The sequence below is a fragment of the Mobula birostris genome, unplaced genomic scaffold (genome assembly GCF_030028105.1).
Source record: "Mobula birostris isolate sMobBir1 unplaced genomic scaffold, sMobBir1.hap1 scaffold_1687, whole genome shotgun sequence".
NCBI classification, from domain to species: Eukaryota; Metazoa; Chordata; class Chondrichthyes; order Myliobatiformes; family Myliobatidae; genus Mobula; species Mobula birostris.
Window position 1 is genome coordinate 24,205 of NW_027274732.1, and position 16,633 is coordinate 40,837.

Here is a 16,633-nt window from a genome sequence, read left to right on the forward strand (position 1 = left end):
GCCGGAGGTACAGAAGCCTGACGTCCCCCACCGGCGGCTTCAGGAGCTAGATCTCCTGCATTTTACACGGAGAGTGGTGGGTGTGTGTCTGTGCCAGAGGTGGAGGTGGGGGAGGCGGGCACATTAGAGGGCATTTAAGAGACAAGAAACTGGGAGGGAACGGCCGGCAGGCGGCGTAGTGGCGTCCGCGTTGGACTTACGAGGGCGAACGGCCCCGGGTTTGAATCCGGCCAGTCTCTTGCGTGCTGGGTAGAGCGTCGAGGCGCTATGGAAACGGCAGGACGTGCGCCCTGAGGCCCGGAGAGGAACCGCCAACTGAGGCGAGATTGACGCGAGAGTAGGCACTCGCTCCTTCAACTGTTCACTTCTTAAAGCAACCCGCGAATCACAACCTCATTTCGCTAAAACGTACTTTAAAAATACTTCTAATTGCGTTCTTTCTTGTAAAAATTGTGCTTATATTAACACCAGAAAAAGTGGGATCTCCCAGTGGCCACCCATGTTAATTCCACTTCCCATTCAGGTGAAGCCACACTCAGGTTGGAGGAACAACACCTTATATTCCATTTGAGTAGCCTCCAGCCTGATGGCATGAACATTGACTTCTCTAACTTCTGCTAATGCCCCCCACCCTCTCCTTCACCATTCCCCATCCCTCTTTCCCTCTCTCCTTGCCTACCCATCGCCTCCCTCTGGTGCTCCTCCCCACCTCACCTTTTTTCTTTCTTTCATGGCCTTCCGTCTCTTCCACAATCAACTTCCCAGCTCTTTACTTCGTCCCTCCCCGTCCAGATTTCACCCCTCTCCTCCTCCCACTTTTAAATCTACTCCTCACCTTTCCCTGGCGGAACGGTCTCGGCCCGGAGCGCCGACCGTTTTTCTCTTTTCCGCAGATGCTGCCTGGCCTGCTGAGATCTTCCGGCACTTTGTTGATGCGTTTGCGTCTGCATTTCCTCTCCCGTTTGTGATTGTGTTAATGTTGCTTGCCTGGTGATGCGACGGCAAGTAAGTTTTTTTTTAATATCTATATATCGGACCGGTGCTGACGTCAGTAATCTCAGATTTGATCCTTTCCCTCGCCGCCCACAGCAAGTGCTGATGTCGATCGACGCGGGTATCGACCCCATTGACAACTCCACTGACCTCACCAGCAACTGGGACCTCAGCAGTGCCTTCTTCTTCGCTGGCACAGTCATCACCACCATCGGTACGGCGGGGAGGGGAGGGTGTCCTCGTTCGCCCCACAGCTTCCCCGTCCCACCCCCGGAATAACTCCACACAAGTGCACGGTCCGATCCCACCCTCTTTCGTCTCCCCCCTTCACCCCCCCACACCCTTTAATTCAGATTTTACTTTTTGTCCGCGCGTACACTGGAACAGATGGTGCGTCAACAACCAACGTGAGCCGAGGGGGTGGGGGGGCAGCCCGCGAGTGTCGCCGCGCTTCCTGGCGCCAACATGGCATTACCCACCATGCTCTGCAGGGCAAAGCAAGCGCCACACCTGGTTCAATTTAATAGCGGAGATTGTATAAGATATACCACCTGAAATTCTTACTCTTCACCGACAGCCGCCATAAAAACCCCGAAGAGCGAATGATGGGAAAACATTGGAACCCCAGACCCCCTCCCATGCACAAGTAGTAGCAAAAACATCAACCCTCCCGCCACCCCCCGCTTGCTCGAGTAAAAACATCAACCCCCCCCATCACCCACTGTGCAACCCGTAACAAAGACCCCCCCCCAAGGGATATTGATAGAGAGTCCATCCCAACACTTTGATATCTCCAACAGGCTCTCCTTTTCACGATAGCAGTAAGACAAGCTCCTTTCACACCCACCCACCCTCCCATGCACGAAGAGGGGCCTCCAATCCGCAGCCCCTGGCCCAGGCCTGCCGGTGTTGGGGCCTCTGACCCCCGGACAAGTCGGCCCAGGAGATTCGGCCTTCAGGCCTCTGCCTCTGAACTTTGACCTTCTGGATGTTGACCCTGGTCGTTGCCGATCCTGCGTTTGACCCCGGAAACCGGCCCACACGGACCCCCCCACCCCCCCGACCCCGGCCCTGGGGCGGTCTGGATATGCATCTGAACCTAACGGTTCTTGTCTTCCAGGATTTGGGAACATCTCCCCGAAGACGGATGAAGGCAGGATGCTGTGCATTGTCTACGCACTGGTGGGAATTCCGATGTTCGGCTCCCTCCTGGCGGGAGTGGGCGACCAGCTGGGATCCGCCCTCGGGCAGCTGATCGGAAAAGTGGAGGAGATCTTCCTGGTGAGGGGCCTACCTGCTGCCCCACGCTCTCTCCGTCCCCCTCGCGCCCCGCTCCCTCTCCGCCGCGCAGCGTGCCCCTTCCACGTGGGAGCGAGCTTCACGTTCTCAGCCCGATCCAGCCGAAGGAATTCCTCCCGAATTCCCCGTCGGATTTATCAGTCATCGGCTGTACTTACCGGTTGAGATACGGCGCAGAATAGGCCCTTGTGGAATTTCGAGCTGCAACACCCAACAACCCCTGATTTAACTGTAGCCTATCACGGGACAATTTACCAATTAACCTACGTCGTTGGACTGTGGGAGGAAACCGGAGCACCTGGAGGAAACCCACGTGGTCACGGGGAGAACGTACAAACTCCTTACGGGCAGCGCCAGGAATTGAACCCTGGTCCCCGTACTGTGAAGCGTTGTGGTAATTATGGCATTGCGCTGCCATGTCCACGGTTAGGTTATGGCGAGAGATTGAGTCGCCTGGGACTGTACTCGCTGGAATTCAGAAGGAGGAGAGGGGATCTTGTAGAATCATATAAAATTATGAACGGGTTAGATAAGACAGAGGCAGGAAAGTTGTTTCCACTGGTAGGTGAGACTAGAACTAGGGGACAGAGCCTCAAGATTAAGGGGAGTAGATTTAGGACGGAGATGAGGAGGAACTGCTTTTCCCAGAGAGTGGTGAATCTGTGGAATTTTCTGCCCAATGAAGCAGTGGAGGCTGCCTCAGTAAATATATTGAAGACAAGGTTGGATAGATTTTTGCATAGTAGGGGAATTAAGGGTTATGGGGAGGTGGAGATGAGTCCGTGGCCAGATCAGCCATGATCTTATTGAATGGTAGAGCAGGCTCGACAGGCCAGATGGCCGACTCCTGCTCCTATTTCTTGTGTTCTTGTATAAGGAGTTTGTATGTTCTCCCCAAGATCGCTAGGATTTCCTCCAGGTGCTCCAGTTTCCTCCCACAGTCCAGAGACGTACCGGTTGGTGGGTATGTCCTATGTGGATGTAACTGGGCGGTGCAGGCTCATTGGGCTGGAAGGGAGTGTTACTGAGCTGTATCTCTCTCTAAATTGAAAACAGAAGGTCCTTGGTTCTCTCTCCTCCGACAAGTGGCGAGCTGTTTTATCGTCCAATGTGCAGACCTCCCTCTGCCTCTGGGGAAATCCTTCTCCAGACGCTCATCCCACTGAATCCCTTCTCCAGCGCTCCATGCGCTCGAGACCGGAACCGAATGGTTTGGTCTGACCCAGTGCCCCACCTGCAGGGAATGAGGCCTTCCTGCCATGTCCGCTGATTCCCCGACCGATCAGGAAGCGATCAACTTCCGCCTTAAATAAACCCATGGACTTGGCCTCCACCGCAGTCTGTGGCAGAGTGTTCCACAGATTCCCTACTCTCTGGCTAAAAAAATTCGCCCTTGCCTCTGTCTTAAAAGGTCGCCCCTCAATTCTGAGACTGTGCCCTCTAGTTCTGGATACCCCCACCATAGGAAACATCGTCTCCACATCCAGCCTATCTTGTCCTTTCAACATTCGGTAGGTTTCAATGAGATCCTCCCCCGACATTCCCCTAAATTCCAGTGAGTACAGGCCCAAAGCTGCCAAACACTCCTCATATGTTAACCCCCTCATTTCCAGAATCATCCTCGTGAACTTCCTCTGGACGCTCTCCAATGACAACACATCCTTTCTTAGAAATGGGGCCTAAAACTGTTGACAATACTCCAATTGAGGCCTGACTAGTGTCTTATAAAGGCTCAGCATTATCTCCTTGTTTTTATACTCTATTCCCCTTGAAATAAATGCCAACATTGCATTTGCCTTCTTTACCACAGACTCAACTGTAAATTAATCTACTGGGAGTCTTGCATGAGGACTCCTAAATCCCTCTGCACCTCTGATGTTTGAACCTTCTCCCCATTTAGATAACAGTCTGCACTATTGTTCCTTTTACCAAAGTGCATTATCACACATTTCCCAACACTATGTTCCATCTGCCACTTTTTTTGCCCATTCTTCCAATTTGTCTAAGTCCTGCTGCAATCACATTGCTTCCTTAGCACTACCTACCCCTCCACCTACCTCCATATCATCCACAAACTTTGCCACAGAGCCAACAATTCCATTATCCAAATCACTGACAAACAATGTGAAAAGCAGTGGTCCCAATACTGACCCCTGAGGAACACCACTAGTCACCGGCAGCCAACCAGGAAAGGCCCCTTTTATTCCCACTCGCTGCCTCCTGCCTGTCAGCCATTCTGCTATCAATACCAGTATGTTTCCTGTAACAGCATAGGTTTTATCTTGTTAAGCAGCCTCATGTGTGGCACCTTAGCAAAAGCCTTCTGAAAATCCAAGGAAAACACATCCACTGCCTCTCCTTTGTCCACCCATCTTGCCACTTCCTCGAAGAACCGTCAGGCAGGATTTCCCTTTACAGCCAGGAGCTCCCTCTCCAATATGGCGTCTGCTCGTTGAGTGCTGGGATTGGTGGGGGGGGTGGTGGCGCGCGGAGGGAGTGAGGGAGGGTCTCTGGCGGTCCTGGAAGCCCACCTCACCCCAGCTTCTCGCCCGGCTACAGAAGTGGGAGGTCAGCCCGACGGCCATCCGCGTCCTCTCCACCCTCCTCTTCATCCTCATCGGCTGCCTGCTCTTCGTCTCCACCCCGGTCCTCGTCTTCCAGTGGGTGGAGGGCTGGACCACGCTGGAGTCCATCTACTTCGTGGTTGTCACCCTGACCACCATCGGGTTCGGGGATTACGTCGCAGGTGAGGTCTCGAGAGGTCCGGGCCGGTGGGGGGAGAAATCGTCTTCAGCGCGTTCCTCCACCTCTGTCGCGGGTAAGGGGTGAGATGAGGGCAGTGGGTTACAGCTGGTGGGATCAGCTGAAAGGGCAGAGAGTGGCCTCTTTCTCTGCAAGTTGGGGTTTGGGCCCCAGTGTATCCAGAGGTCCCATGACAGGAAGGGGAAGGCTGAAATTGAGGCTGAGGCCTAGCTGGACAGGAAGGGAGCAGAGAAGAGGGCAAAGGTAGGGTTACCCAGCGGGGTATGGGACGGGGGAAGGGTGGAAATGTTTCAGGTCTCCCCCATGGATAGAGTTGAGGGTGGTGGGATGATGGAAGGAGACATCTTCCCAACCAGGCTTAGATTTGGGCCTAGTGGTGAAGGCTTTGGTCTTCCCTGCACCCCTGTTTCGGCCCTCCTGCCCCTCTCTCAGGGAAGAGGAAAGGAGGTCAAAGTTCAAACTAAATTTATTATCAAAGTACGTATTTCACTAAATTCAACTTTGAGATTCATTTTTTCAATATCAGGTTTATTATCACCGGCATGTGGCGTGAAATTTGTTAACTTAGCAGCAGCAGTTTAATGCTATGCATAATCTAGCAGAGAGAGAAAAAAATAAAATAAAAAAAATGAATAAGTGAAGTAATTACAGTATACATATATTGAATAGATTAAAAAATGTGCAAAAAAACAAAAATGCTGTATATTAAAAAAAGTGAGGTCGTGTCCAAGGGTTCGATGTCCATTCAGAAATCGGACGGCAGAGGGGAAGAAGCTGTTCCTGAATCGCTGAGTGTGTGTCTTCAGGCTTCTGTACCTCCTCCCTGATGGTAACAGTGAGAAAAGGGCATGTCCTGGGTGCTGGAGGTCCTTAATAATAGACGCTGCCTTTCTGAGACACCGCTCCTTGAAGATGTCCTGGGTACTTTGCAGGCTAGTACCCAAGATGAAATTGACCAGATTTACAACCTTCTGCAGCTTCTTTCGGCCCAGTGCAGTAGCCCCTCCATACCAGACAGTGATGCAGCCTGTCAGAATGTTCTCTACAGTACAACAATAGAAGTTTTTGAGTGTATTTGTTGTCATACCAAATCTCTTCAAACTCCTAATGAAGTGTAGCCGCTGTCTTGCCTTCTTTATAACTACATCGATATGTTGGGACCAGGTTAGATCCTCAGAGATCTTGACACCCAGGAACTTGAAACTGCTCACTCTCTCCACTTCTGATCCCTCTATGAGGATTGGTATGTGTTCCTCCGTCTTACCTTTCCTGAAGTCCACGATTAGCTCTGATGTCTTACTGACGTTGAGTGCCAGGTTGTTGCTGCAACACCACTCCACTAGTTGGCATAGCTCATTCTTGTACGCCCTCTTGTCACCATCTGAGATTTTACTAACAGTGGTTGTATCATCAGCAAGTTTATAGATGGTATTTGAGCTATGCCCAGCCACACAGCCATGAGTATATAGAGAGTAGAGCAGTGGGCTAAGCACACACCCCTGAGGTGCTCTAGTTTTGATTGTCAGCGAGGAGGAGATGTTATCACCAATCCGCACATATTGTGGTATTCCGGTTAGGAAGTCGAGGATCCAATTGCAGAGGGAGGTACAGAGGCCCAGGTTCTGCAACTTCTCAATCAGGATTGTGGGAATGATGGTGTTAAATGCTGAGCTATAGTCGATGAACAGCATCCTGACATAGGTGTTTGTGTTGTTCAGGTGGTCTAAAGCTGTGTGAAGAACCATTGAGATTGCGTCTGCTGTTGACCTGTTGTGGCGATGGGCAAAATGCAGTTGATCCAGTCCTTGCTGAGGCAGGAGTTCAGTCTAGTCATGACCAACCTCTCAAAGCATTGCATCACTGTCGATGTGAGTGCTACCAGGCGATAGTCATTAAGGCAGCTCACATTATTCTTCTTAGGCACTGGTATAATTGTGACTTTTTAGAAGCAAATGGGAACTTCCACCCATAGCAGTGAGAGGTTGAGAATTTTCTTGTGGGCAATCACAGTAAAAATACAAGGATCACAATAGAATCAATGGAAGATCTCGGCTAACAGGTCTGACAATGACCAATGTGCAAAAAAAAAAAAAACAAAAGAGAAAAAAGAAATAATAATAATAAATAAATAAGCAGAGAATATCGAGAACATGAGATGAAAAGCCCTTGAAGGTGAGTCCATAGCTTATGGGAGCAGTTCAGTGGGGCAAGAGGAGTTGAGTGAAGTTAAACTCTCCGGTTCAGGAGCCTGGGGTCTCGATTTTGTGTGGGCCCTTGTCCCTAGGCCCAAGACCAAGGCACAGGATTGGGCCTGGAGTGCTGGCTCTCACCCCTTGAGAACTGAGATTTTTTTTTAAGTACCCTGGGACGGAATTTCACAATTCTGATTCTTGTGAGAGGAGTTCAGGTTGGTAATTCTTTTTCTCCCTCTGTCTCCCTCACACCCCCTCCCTCACCTCCCTCTCTCTGAACAGGCGGGGATGCCCGGCGGGCTTACAAGGCCTGGTACAAGCCCCTGGTCTGGTTCTGGATCGTCCTGGGCCTCGCCTACTTCGCCGCCATTCTGTCGATGATAGGCGACTGGCTCCGGGTGCTGTCCAGGAGGACCCGCGAGGAGGTAACGTTGCCCTCGCTCCCCTCGCCCTCCTGGGTTCGGTTATTGGCAGGGGACGGGGTGGGGTTGCTTCACGGGGAGGGTCTGCTCGGGGACAGATCAAAGGCCCCTCGCTGGGCCTAAGGCGGAAGAGGGAGCCTCATGAGTGCATGATCGGAGGGAGGAGGTTGACATCCGGCTCCCAACCCCCACCCCACTTCTGGAGTCTGAGGGGAGGTAGCCCCTCCCCGGGCATTTGACTACTGAAGGCATGTCTCTGTTGTCACTCGCACCTCCACACCGAGTGATGTTGGTTGCTCAGTGCCAATAGACAATAGGTGCAGGAGTAGGCCATTCGGCCCTTTGAACCAGCACCGCCGTTCACTGTGATCATGGCTGATCATCCACAATCAGTATCCAGTTCCTGCCTTATCCCCATAACCTTTGATTCCGCTACCTTTAAGAGCTCTATCCATCTCTTTTTTGAAAGCATCCAGAGACTTGGCCTCCACTGCCTTCTGGGGCAGAGCATTCCACATATCCACCACTCTCTGGGTGAAAAAGTTTTTCCTCAACCCCGTTCTAAATGGCCTACCCTTAATTCTTAAACTGTGGCCTCTGGTTCTGGACTCACCCATCAGCGGGAACATGCTTCCTGCCTGCAGCGTGTCCAATCCCTTAATAATCTTATATGTTTCAATAAGGTCCCCTCTCAGCCTTCTAAATTCCAGAGTATACAAGCTCAATCGCTCCAATCTTTCAACATATGACAGTCCCGCCATCCCGGGAATTAACCTTGTGAACCTACGCTGCACTCCCTCAATAGCAAGAATGTCCTTCCTCAAATTTGGAGACCAAAACTGTACACAATACTCCAGGTGTGGTCTCACCGGGGCCCTGTACAACTGCAGAAGGACCTCTTTGCTCTTATACTCAATTCCCCTTGTTATGAAGGCCAGCATGCCATTAGCTTTCTTCACTGCCTGCTGTACTTGCATGCTTGCTTTCAGTGACTGATGTACAAGAACACCTAGATCTCATTGTGCTTCCCCTTTTCCTAACTTGACTCCATTTAGATAATAATCTGCCTTCCTGTTCTTACCACCAAAGTGGATAACCTCATATTTATCCACATTAAACTGCATCTGCCATGCATCTGCCCACTCACCCAGTCTGTCCAAGTCACCCTGCATTCTCTTAACATCCTGCTCACAATTCACACTGCCACCCAGCTTTGTGTCATCGGCAAATTTGCTAATGTTACTTTTAATTCTCTCATCTAAATCATTAATATATATTGTAAACAGCTGCGGTCCCAGCACTGAACCCTGCAGTACCCTCACAGATAAAAGTCAGCTTGGTAAATGCCTTCCTTTCCGTCCTGTCTACCTCTGGATGCCATTTTGAGTGGCCCTTGCAGTTGTATTCCGATGATTCCCCTCTCCCCCCCGCCCCCCGGTTCCAGAACGTTCTTCGGGGCCCAACCATCCACTGTGAATTGAGCTTCCCAAGAAGCAGCACCTTGCCCTTCACCAAATTAAACCCCATTTGCCACTCCTTGGCCCCGTTCCTCAGCTGTTCGAGGCCCCTCTGTAAATCCTGATGACTGTCTTTGATGCCTGTGATCTCGTTTGAAGTTTTCAGTACTCCACAGCCTTGTCGTAGGGTTTGGAGGTTTGCCTCCCTCGATGACCCAGAGAGCTACGCTGGCTGGAGTCAGGGCTTTGTGCTTTGGCTCTTGGTAGGGTCACCCATGCCAAACAGGTCAAAGGGTAGAGGCCGGACTAGAGGCTGATTTATACTTGTGCGTACTAGCTTACGCTGCAGCCTATGCAAGTGGGCTACGCCATCATGAGCATTTATACTTGTGCGTTGGTGTGTCTGCGTCGATCTGCAATTCACCGCCAAAACACTAGTTGGCGGTGGGGTTTCTATGCCACTGTGTTGAGTTTCTTCGTGTTGAACCTCACCATGGAGAAACTCAAACTTCAAACAATGGTGACTGAAACTGAAGGAGGGTGAATTTTCTGTGCTTGTCCGGCCACTGAGAGACCTGAACGAGGAAATGCATTTCAAATATTTTCGGATGTCGGCAGGTAGATTTGACGATTTGGTTCATCGTCTCCAACCATTTATTTTGCATCAGTGTACGCACAGTATACTCAGAGACGAGCAATAACTATTCGAGTTTTAGCTTCAGGTGAAAGTCAACAGGCTGTAACAGCTAGCTACAAACTGGCATCAAGCACAGGGTCATCCATAATTTCGGAGGTCTGGAAAGCTTTATGGAAAGTATTGCAGTCAGGGTTCCTTCCCTGCCCTTCAGTCGCCCAATGGGAAGCCATTGCAGCGTAGGAGGAACTGCGATGCTACCAAACGGACCAATCACAGTTGTTCCGCTCTGCGTCGCCGCGACGCGTAGTTACATTTTGGGAGAGGTGCGCGTTAGGCTACGGCGTAGGGTTGGCGTAGAGTACAGCGTAGGGTATGCTGCTACGCCGTACCTACGGCGTACATTTGATGCACAAGTATAAATCAACCTTAAGAGTGGCCCACCGGTGCTCCAGGTTCGGGGCCAACAACCCTGACTGGTCAGACAAAACTGTTAGGGAAACAGCAATGAAGAATCCTTCTACACGGTGAAGAATATCTGTAATCTGTCAAGTAGGGTGCAGTGAACAATCCTGATTTGATGGAGACAGATGTGAGAAGCACAGAGGAACATCTGGTGAAACTTCTGAAATGCCTGTTTCGCTGTTACTGTGCAATCCAGAATCTCCGGAGGGGAAGGCCCCAAGTCCTCTGCCTTGCCCGTTGCTTGGCGGCTGGGGCCGGGGTCAAAGTGCTCGGCAGAGATGGTGCTCGGTGTCGGAGGGCCGGTCGGAGGCTCTAAGTTTTCGGATGGACTCAGAGTCGGACTGTTGTCAGGTGCTTCCAGGATGCTGCATCGGCAAGTTTGTGTATCGGGCGGCAATCTTTAGCGGTTGTCTGTTGTTTTTAAACGAGGCCGAGTCGCTAGCTCGACACTCAGCCCAGCACGGGTGGAAAGCGTGTGAGGAGCCGGCCGGATTCGAACCGGGGACCTCGTGCTCTGACGTCCGGGTGCGGACACCACTACAACATCGTGAAGCCCTGGACACCGCCAGAGATGGAGGACCTTGAGTTATAGAAAGAGGTTGGGACTTCTCTCTAGAAAGTTGTAACTAGAACAGTACTCCACAGGAACAGGCACTTGGGCCCACCATGTCCACGTCGAACTTAGTGTCAAAATAAATGAAATCCTTCCGCCTTAACGTGATTCGTATCCCTCCACGCTGCAGCTAGCGCAATGCTATTACAGCTGGGGCCGTTCTAGAGTTCGGAGTTCGATTCCGGCGCCGTTTTGTAAGAAGTCTCTGAGCGTTGTTCCCGTGACCGCGTGGGTTTCCTCCGGGTGCTCTGGTTTCCTCCCACAGTCTAAAGACATACTGGTTAGTAGGTTTATTGGCCCTTGTAAATTGTCCCATGGTTAGGCTAGGGTTAATCAGGCCTGTCGGGGGTTGCCAGGGTTGGCGTGACTCGGAAGGGTTGGCAGGGCCTCCTCCGCCTTTATCGCTAATTAAGAATAAAAAATAAATTTCCTGCATATTCATAGAACATAAAGCATCAGACAGTACAGGCCCTTCAGCCCACAATCGTTGTGCTAGCCTCCCCCCCCCCCCCACCAACATTGCCCTCCATTTTTCTTTCATCCTTCCTTCATTCTTGAGGATGTCGAGAGTGGGAACGTTCACGGGATTTTCCCTGTGGCTGGAATCAAAATGGCTGCACTAGGCCGCAAGACCTGGCTGTCTGTCTTCGGCAGTCAAATCGCCGGAGGTTGTTGGCGGGGGGGGTCGGGGAGGTTAGGGTGTGTTGGCTCGAGTAACGCGGCCTTTCCCTCTTGGCAGGTCAGCGGATTCACGGCACATGCCGCTCACTGGACCGTCAACATCGCCACCGATATTAAGGCCTCCCGCTGGGACCGCCTGACCACCCGGGAGGTCCCGCTGGGGCAGGAGGCTGTCCCCGAGAGTGAAGGGGTGGGAGCAGGATCGCCCCCTTCGCCGTCCCGCGCCGACTCGCCCCGCCCCGACTGCTTGCAGCCTATTGACTTCCTGACGGAGAACCTGGTCTTCATCGACACTGAGGATTCGGAGCGCAGCCCCTCGCCCCTGGCCTGGGCCCGAGGCAGGAGGCGGACCGGCAACAGCCCCCACCCTGGCCGGTCCAGGTCCCTGCTGGAGCCCCCTCTCAGGGCAAAGGAAGGGGGCGAGAGCGGGTGATGTGGCAGGGTTGGGTGGGGGAGGGTGGGGTGTGGTTTGGCAGAAAGGGCTCCTGAAATTCAGGGAGAGGGCGCCAGGGCAAGGAGGAGGGAGTATGGGCACTCTGTTACCCTGGCAACAGTGTCAGAGGCCTGTTCTAGGCCCGGGAGCTGGTGTGGGGACCCTATGCCCAGACTTCTTGGCCTAAGGGCAGGGCTTCCCTTATTGAGTGGGGGTGGGGGTGGTTTTGTTGTCTGAGGGGAAGGGACGGAGAACCTGTGCCCTAGGAATCTGGGCCCAAGTTGTGTCCCAAGGCCTAGGCCCCATGTATCACCCCATACTTTTGCCCTGTGTGTGTGTGTGTGTCCGTCCACCCTACCCTGGTCCTGCATATGTGCCCTAGGCCTCTGCCCATGCATGCATCCCCCTACACCATGGGCTCTCCATCACTCCTTCGAAAGTGTCCACCCAAGTTAGAATATAGAGAGAACAGAAACGGGCCCTTTGGCCTATAATCTCTGTGCCAAGCTAACGAAACAGCTGACTAAACTCATTCCTCCTGCTCCACCGTGGCCACCTCTTTCCATTTCCTGGGCATTCATGAGTCTGTCTAACAGCCCCTTTCGTCTCTGCCTCCTAGGGTCGCCAACTTTCTCACTCCCAAATAAGGGACAAAAGTAGCAGTCAAATCCCGGGACACTTGTGTTTACCCCGAGAAAGACCACCATGACCGTGAAGCCTTGCGCGGGCACCTGTGTGCGCATGCGTGACGTGTACCTGCCGATTTTTTTTCTACAAATCGGTTTTGGCGATTCTGTTCAGTAAAACTACACTGGATGTACATTATTTCTACTTTACATAGACTGTGTATTTATCATACCGTTCCTGCTTTTACCATATGTTAGTGTTACTTCTGGTTTTATGTGTTATTTGGTATGATTTGGTAGGGTCTGGGAATGCTCAAAGATTTTTCCCGTATAAATTAATGGTAATTGCTTCTTCGCTTCACGCCATTTCGGATTACGGACGGTTTCATAGGAACGCTCTGCCTTAGCGGGGGGGGGGGGGAAATATGGGACAAGGGCGGTCCCGTATGGGACAAACCAAATTTAGCCCAATATACGGGATGTCCCGGCTAATACGGGACTGTTGGCAAATCCTACTGCCTCCACCACCACCCTCGGCAGTGCATTCCAGGCAGCCACGACCCTCCCTGTAATAAAAAACTCATCCCTCGCACCTCCTTTGAACTTGTCTCCTCTCACCCTGAAGGCACGCCCTCTGGTATTAGACATTTCTACCCTGGGGGGTGGGGGGGGACTCCAACCATCTATCCTATTTCTTACTCTCTTAACGCCCGTTACGCTGTTGGCGTTTAGGGCGGCCATGATGGTCTGTCCATACACAGATGTAGAGGAGTTCCATATCAATTTCATTTTTGACCACAGGGTTGTTGGCCCTGAACCTGGAGGACCGGTGGGCCACTCTTAGTCTGGCCTCTCCCCTTTGACCCTGTTTGGCATGGGTGACCCTACCAAGAGCCAAAGCAGAAAGCCCTGACTTCAGCCAACACAACCCTCCGGGTCATCGAGGCAGGCAAGCCTCCAAACCCAATGACGAGGTTGAGGTCCTCTTGGAGGGTTCCTGTCTCTGCTTCTCATATGAATTGTATAATTTTGTAACCCCAGGGTTCTGAAAAGGGTGGGGAAGGCAGGTGCAATGATCTTTTAGGAATCACTGGATTCTGGAATGGTTCCGGAAGACTGGAAAATTGCAAACGTCACCCATCTCTTCAAGAGGGGAGAGAGGCAGAAGAAAGGAGATTCTAGGCCAGTTAGCCTAACCTCAGCGTTTGGGGAGGTATTGGAGTCGCGTATTAAGGATGAGGTTTTGGGGCACTTGGGGGCACGTGATTGAAACAGGCCAAAGTCAGCATGGGTTTCTAAAGGGAAAAATCTTGCCTGGCAAATCTGTTGGAATTCTTTGAGGAAGGATAGGCAAAGGAGGATCAGTGGATGTTGTGTACTTGGAGTTGCAGAACGCCTTCGACAAGGCGCCGCATGTGGGGTAAAAGCTCCTGGTGTTACAGAAAGGATTCCACCATTTTCTTACTTATTGGTGGGCAGCAATCCCTTTGCACCTCTGATTTTTAAAATTTTCTCTCCATTTGGAAAGTAGTCCACCTTTGATTTCTTCTACCAAAGTGCTTGACCGTACACTTCCCGACACTATATTCCATTTGCCACTTCTTTGCCCATTCTCCTAATCTGTCTAAGCCCTTATGTAGCCTCTACTTCGTCAACACTGCCTGCCCCGCCACATATCTTTGTATCACCAGCAAACTTGGCCACAAAGCCATCAATTCCGTCATCCAAATCATTGATATATAACGTGAAAAGAACCCCTACGGAACACCTCTAGTCACTGGCTGCCAATCAGAATAGACTCCCCTTATTCCAAGTCTCTCCCTCCTGCCAATCAGCCAATACTCTATCCATGCTAGTATCTTTCCTGTAATAACACAGGCTCTTATCTTGTTAAGAAGCCTCACGTGTGGAACTTTGTCAAAGGCCTTCTGCAAACCCAAGTACACAACATCCACTGACTCTCCTTTGTCTACCCTGTCGATATCCTGGCCGACTTTTAAAAACTTACAGAAGGAAACTAAGAAAGTCATTAGGAAAGAAAAGATGAATTATGAAAGGAAGTCGGCGTTCAACATAAAAAAGGATACTAAGAGTCTTTTTTTTAAATATATGAAGAGTAAAAGAGTGACACGGGTAGATATAGGGCCGATTGAAAATGATGCTGAAGAAATTATAATGGGTAACAAAGAGATGGCAGAGGAACTAAATGAGTATTTTGCATCAGTTTTCACAGTGGAAGACATTAGCAACATACCTGATAGCCAGAGGTCTCAGGGAATAGAATTAGGTACAGTCAAGATTACTAGAGAGAAAGTGCTTGGGAAGCTAAGTGGACTAAGAATAGATAAGTCTCCCGGACTGGAAGAGGTGCACCCACAGGTTCTGAGGGAGGTGGCTTTGGAGATTGTGGAAGCATTGGAAATGATCTTCCAGGAATCAATAGACTCTGGCATGGTTCCGGAGGACTGGAAGGTTGCAAATGTATTTCCGCAGTTTAAGAAAGGAGGGAGGCAGCAAAAAGAAAATTACAGACCTATTAGTCTGACATCGATAGTTGGAAGGTTATTGGAGTCAATCCTCAAGGACGAGATTATGAAATACCTCGAGGTGCGTGACAAGATAGGCCGAAGCCAGCATGGTTTCATGAAGGGAAGGTCCTGCCTCACCAACCTATTGGAATTTTTTGAGGTAATCTCGAATAAGATTGACAAGGGAGAGGCTGTGGATGGTGTGTATTTGGATTTTCAAAAGGCCTTCGATAAGGTGCCACATATGAGGCTGCTTAATAAGATGAGAGCCCATGGAATTACAGGAAAGATATTGGAATGGGTGGAGCGTTGGCTGATAGGCAGAAAGCAAAGGGTGGGAATAAAGGGATCCTATTCTGATTGGTTGCTGGTTACTAGTGGTGTTCCGCAGGGGTCGGTTTGGGGCTGTTTCTTTTTACGATGTATATCGATGATTTGGATTGTGGATTAAATGGTTTTGTGGCTAAGTTTGCGGGTGACACCAAGATGGGTGGAGGAGCAGGAAATGTTGAAGAAACGGAAAGGTTGCAGAGAGACTTGGTCAGTTTAGGAGAGTGGGCAAAGAAATGGCAGATGAGATACAATGTTGAGAAATGTACGGTTGTACATTTTGGAAGAAGAAATAATTGGGCAGATTATTATTTAGATGGGGAAAAAAATCAGAAGTGCAAAGGGACTTGGGGGTCCTCGTGCAGGATACCCTAAAGGTTAACCACCAAGTTGGATTGGCGGTAAGGAAAGCGAATGCTATGTTGGCATTCATTTCAAGAGGAATAGTGTATAAGAGTAAGGAGGTGTTGATGAGGCTCTATGGGGCACTGGTTAGACCTCATCTGGAATACTGTGTGCAGTTTTGGGCCCCCTATCTTAGAAGGGATGTTCTGATGTTGGAGAGAGTTGAGAGAAGTTTTCCGAGGATGATTCCTGGAATGCAGGGGCTAATGTATGAGGAGCGCTTGTCGGCTCTTGGACTGCATTCATTAGAGTGTAGAAGATTGAGAGGGGATCTCATAGAAACATTTCGAATGTTGAAAGGGTTGGACAGAGTAGATGTGGAAAGATTGTTTCCCTTGGTGGGTGAGTCCAGGGTAAGAGGCTACAGTTTTAGAATTAGAGGGTACCTATTTAAAACAGAGATGAGGACATTTTTTTTTCGCCAGGGGGTCGTGGATTTGTGGAATTCGTTGCCACATACAGCTGTGGAGGCCCGATCATTGAGGGTGTTTAAGGAGGAGATTGACAGGTATCTAATTAGTCAGTGTGTCAAGGGATATGGGGAAAAAGCCGGAAATTGGAACTAGATGGGTGAATAGTTTAGCTCATGGGGGAGCTGCAGAGCAGACTCGATGGGCCGAATGGCCTACTTCTGCTCCTTTGTCTTGTGATCTGTCTGTTATTTCCTCAAAGAATTCCAACAGATTTGCCAACCAAGATCTCCCCTTATGGAAAACAGGATGACTTCTGCCTCCAAGTACTGCAAAACACCATCCCTAACAATGGGCTCCACTGGTCTGTAAATTCCATTCT

The 16,633-nt window shown here is 50.6% G+C and overlaps 1 protein-coding gene across 1 annotated transcript; it reads left to right on the forward strand.

The window, feature by feature from the left end:
* The first annotated feature begins 1,093 nt into the window (after nt 1–1,093).
* On the forward strand, nt 1,094–11,954 carry LOC140192571 (potassium channel subfamily K member 2-like). The gene is made up of 5 exons (XM_072250135.1): nt 1,094–1,207; nt 2,114–2,274; nt 4,852–5,038; nt 7,530–7,672; nt 11,578–11,954. The coding sequence occupies exons 1-5, from the start codon at nt 1,099–1,101 to the stop codon at nt 11,950–11,952; spliced, it is 975 nt and encodes a 324-aa protein (XP_072106236.1). The 5' UTR covers nt 1,094–1,098; the 3' UTR covers nt 11,953–11,954.
* Nucleotides 11,955–16,633: the final 4,679 nt, after the last annotated feature.

Bases quoted from the DNA above. Each gene is read 5' to 3' on its own strand.
- LOC140192571 (XM_072250135.1), top strand. From the start codon at position 1,099: ATGTCGATCGACGCGGGTATCGACCCCATTGACAACTCCACTGACCTC. The intron at 1,208-2,113 runs GTACGGCGGGGA...CTTGTCTTCCAG, and splicing joins CACAGTCATCACCACCATCG to GATTTGGGAACATCTCCCCG. The intron at 2,275-4,851 runs GTGAGGGGCCTA...GCCCGGCTACAG, and splicing joins AAGTGGAGGAGATCTTCCTG to AAGTGGGAGGTCAGCCCGAC.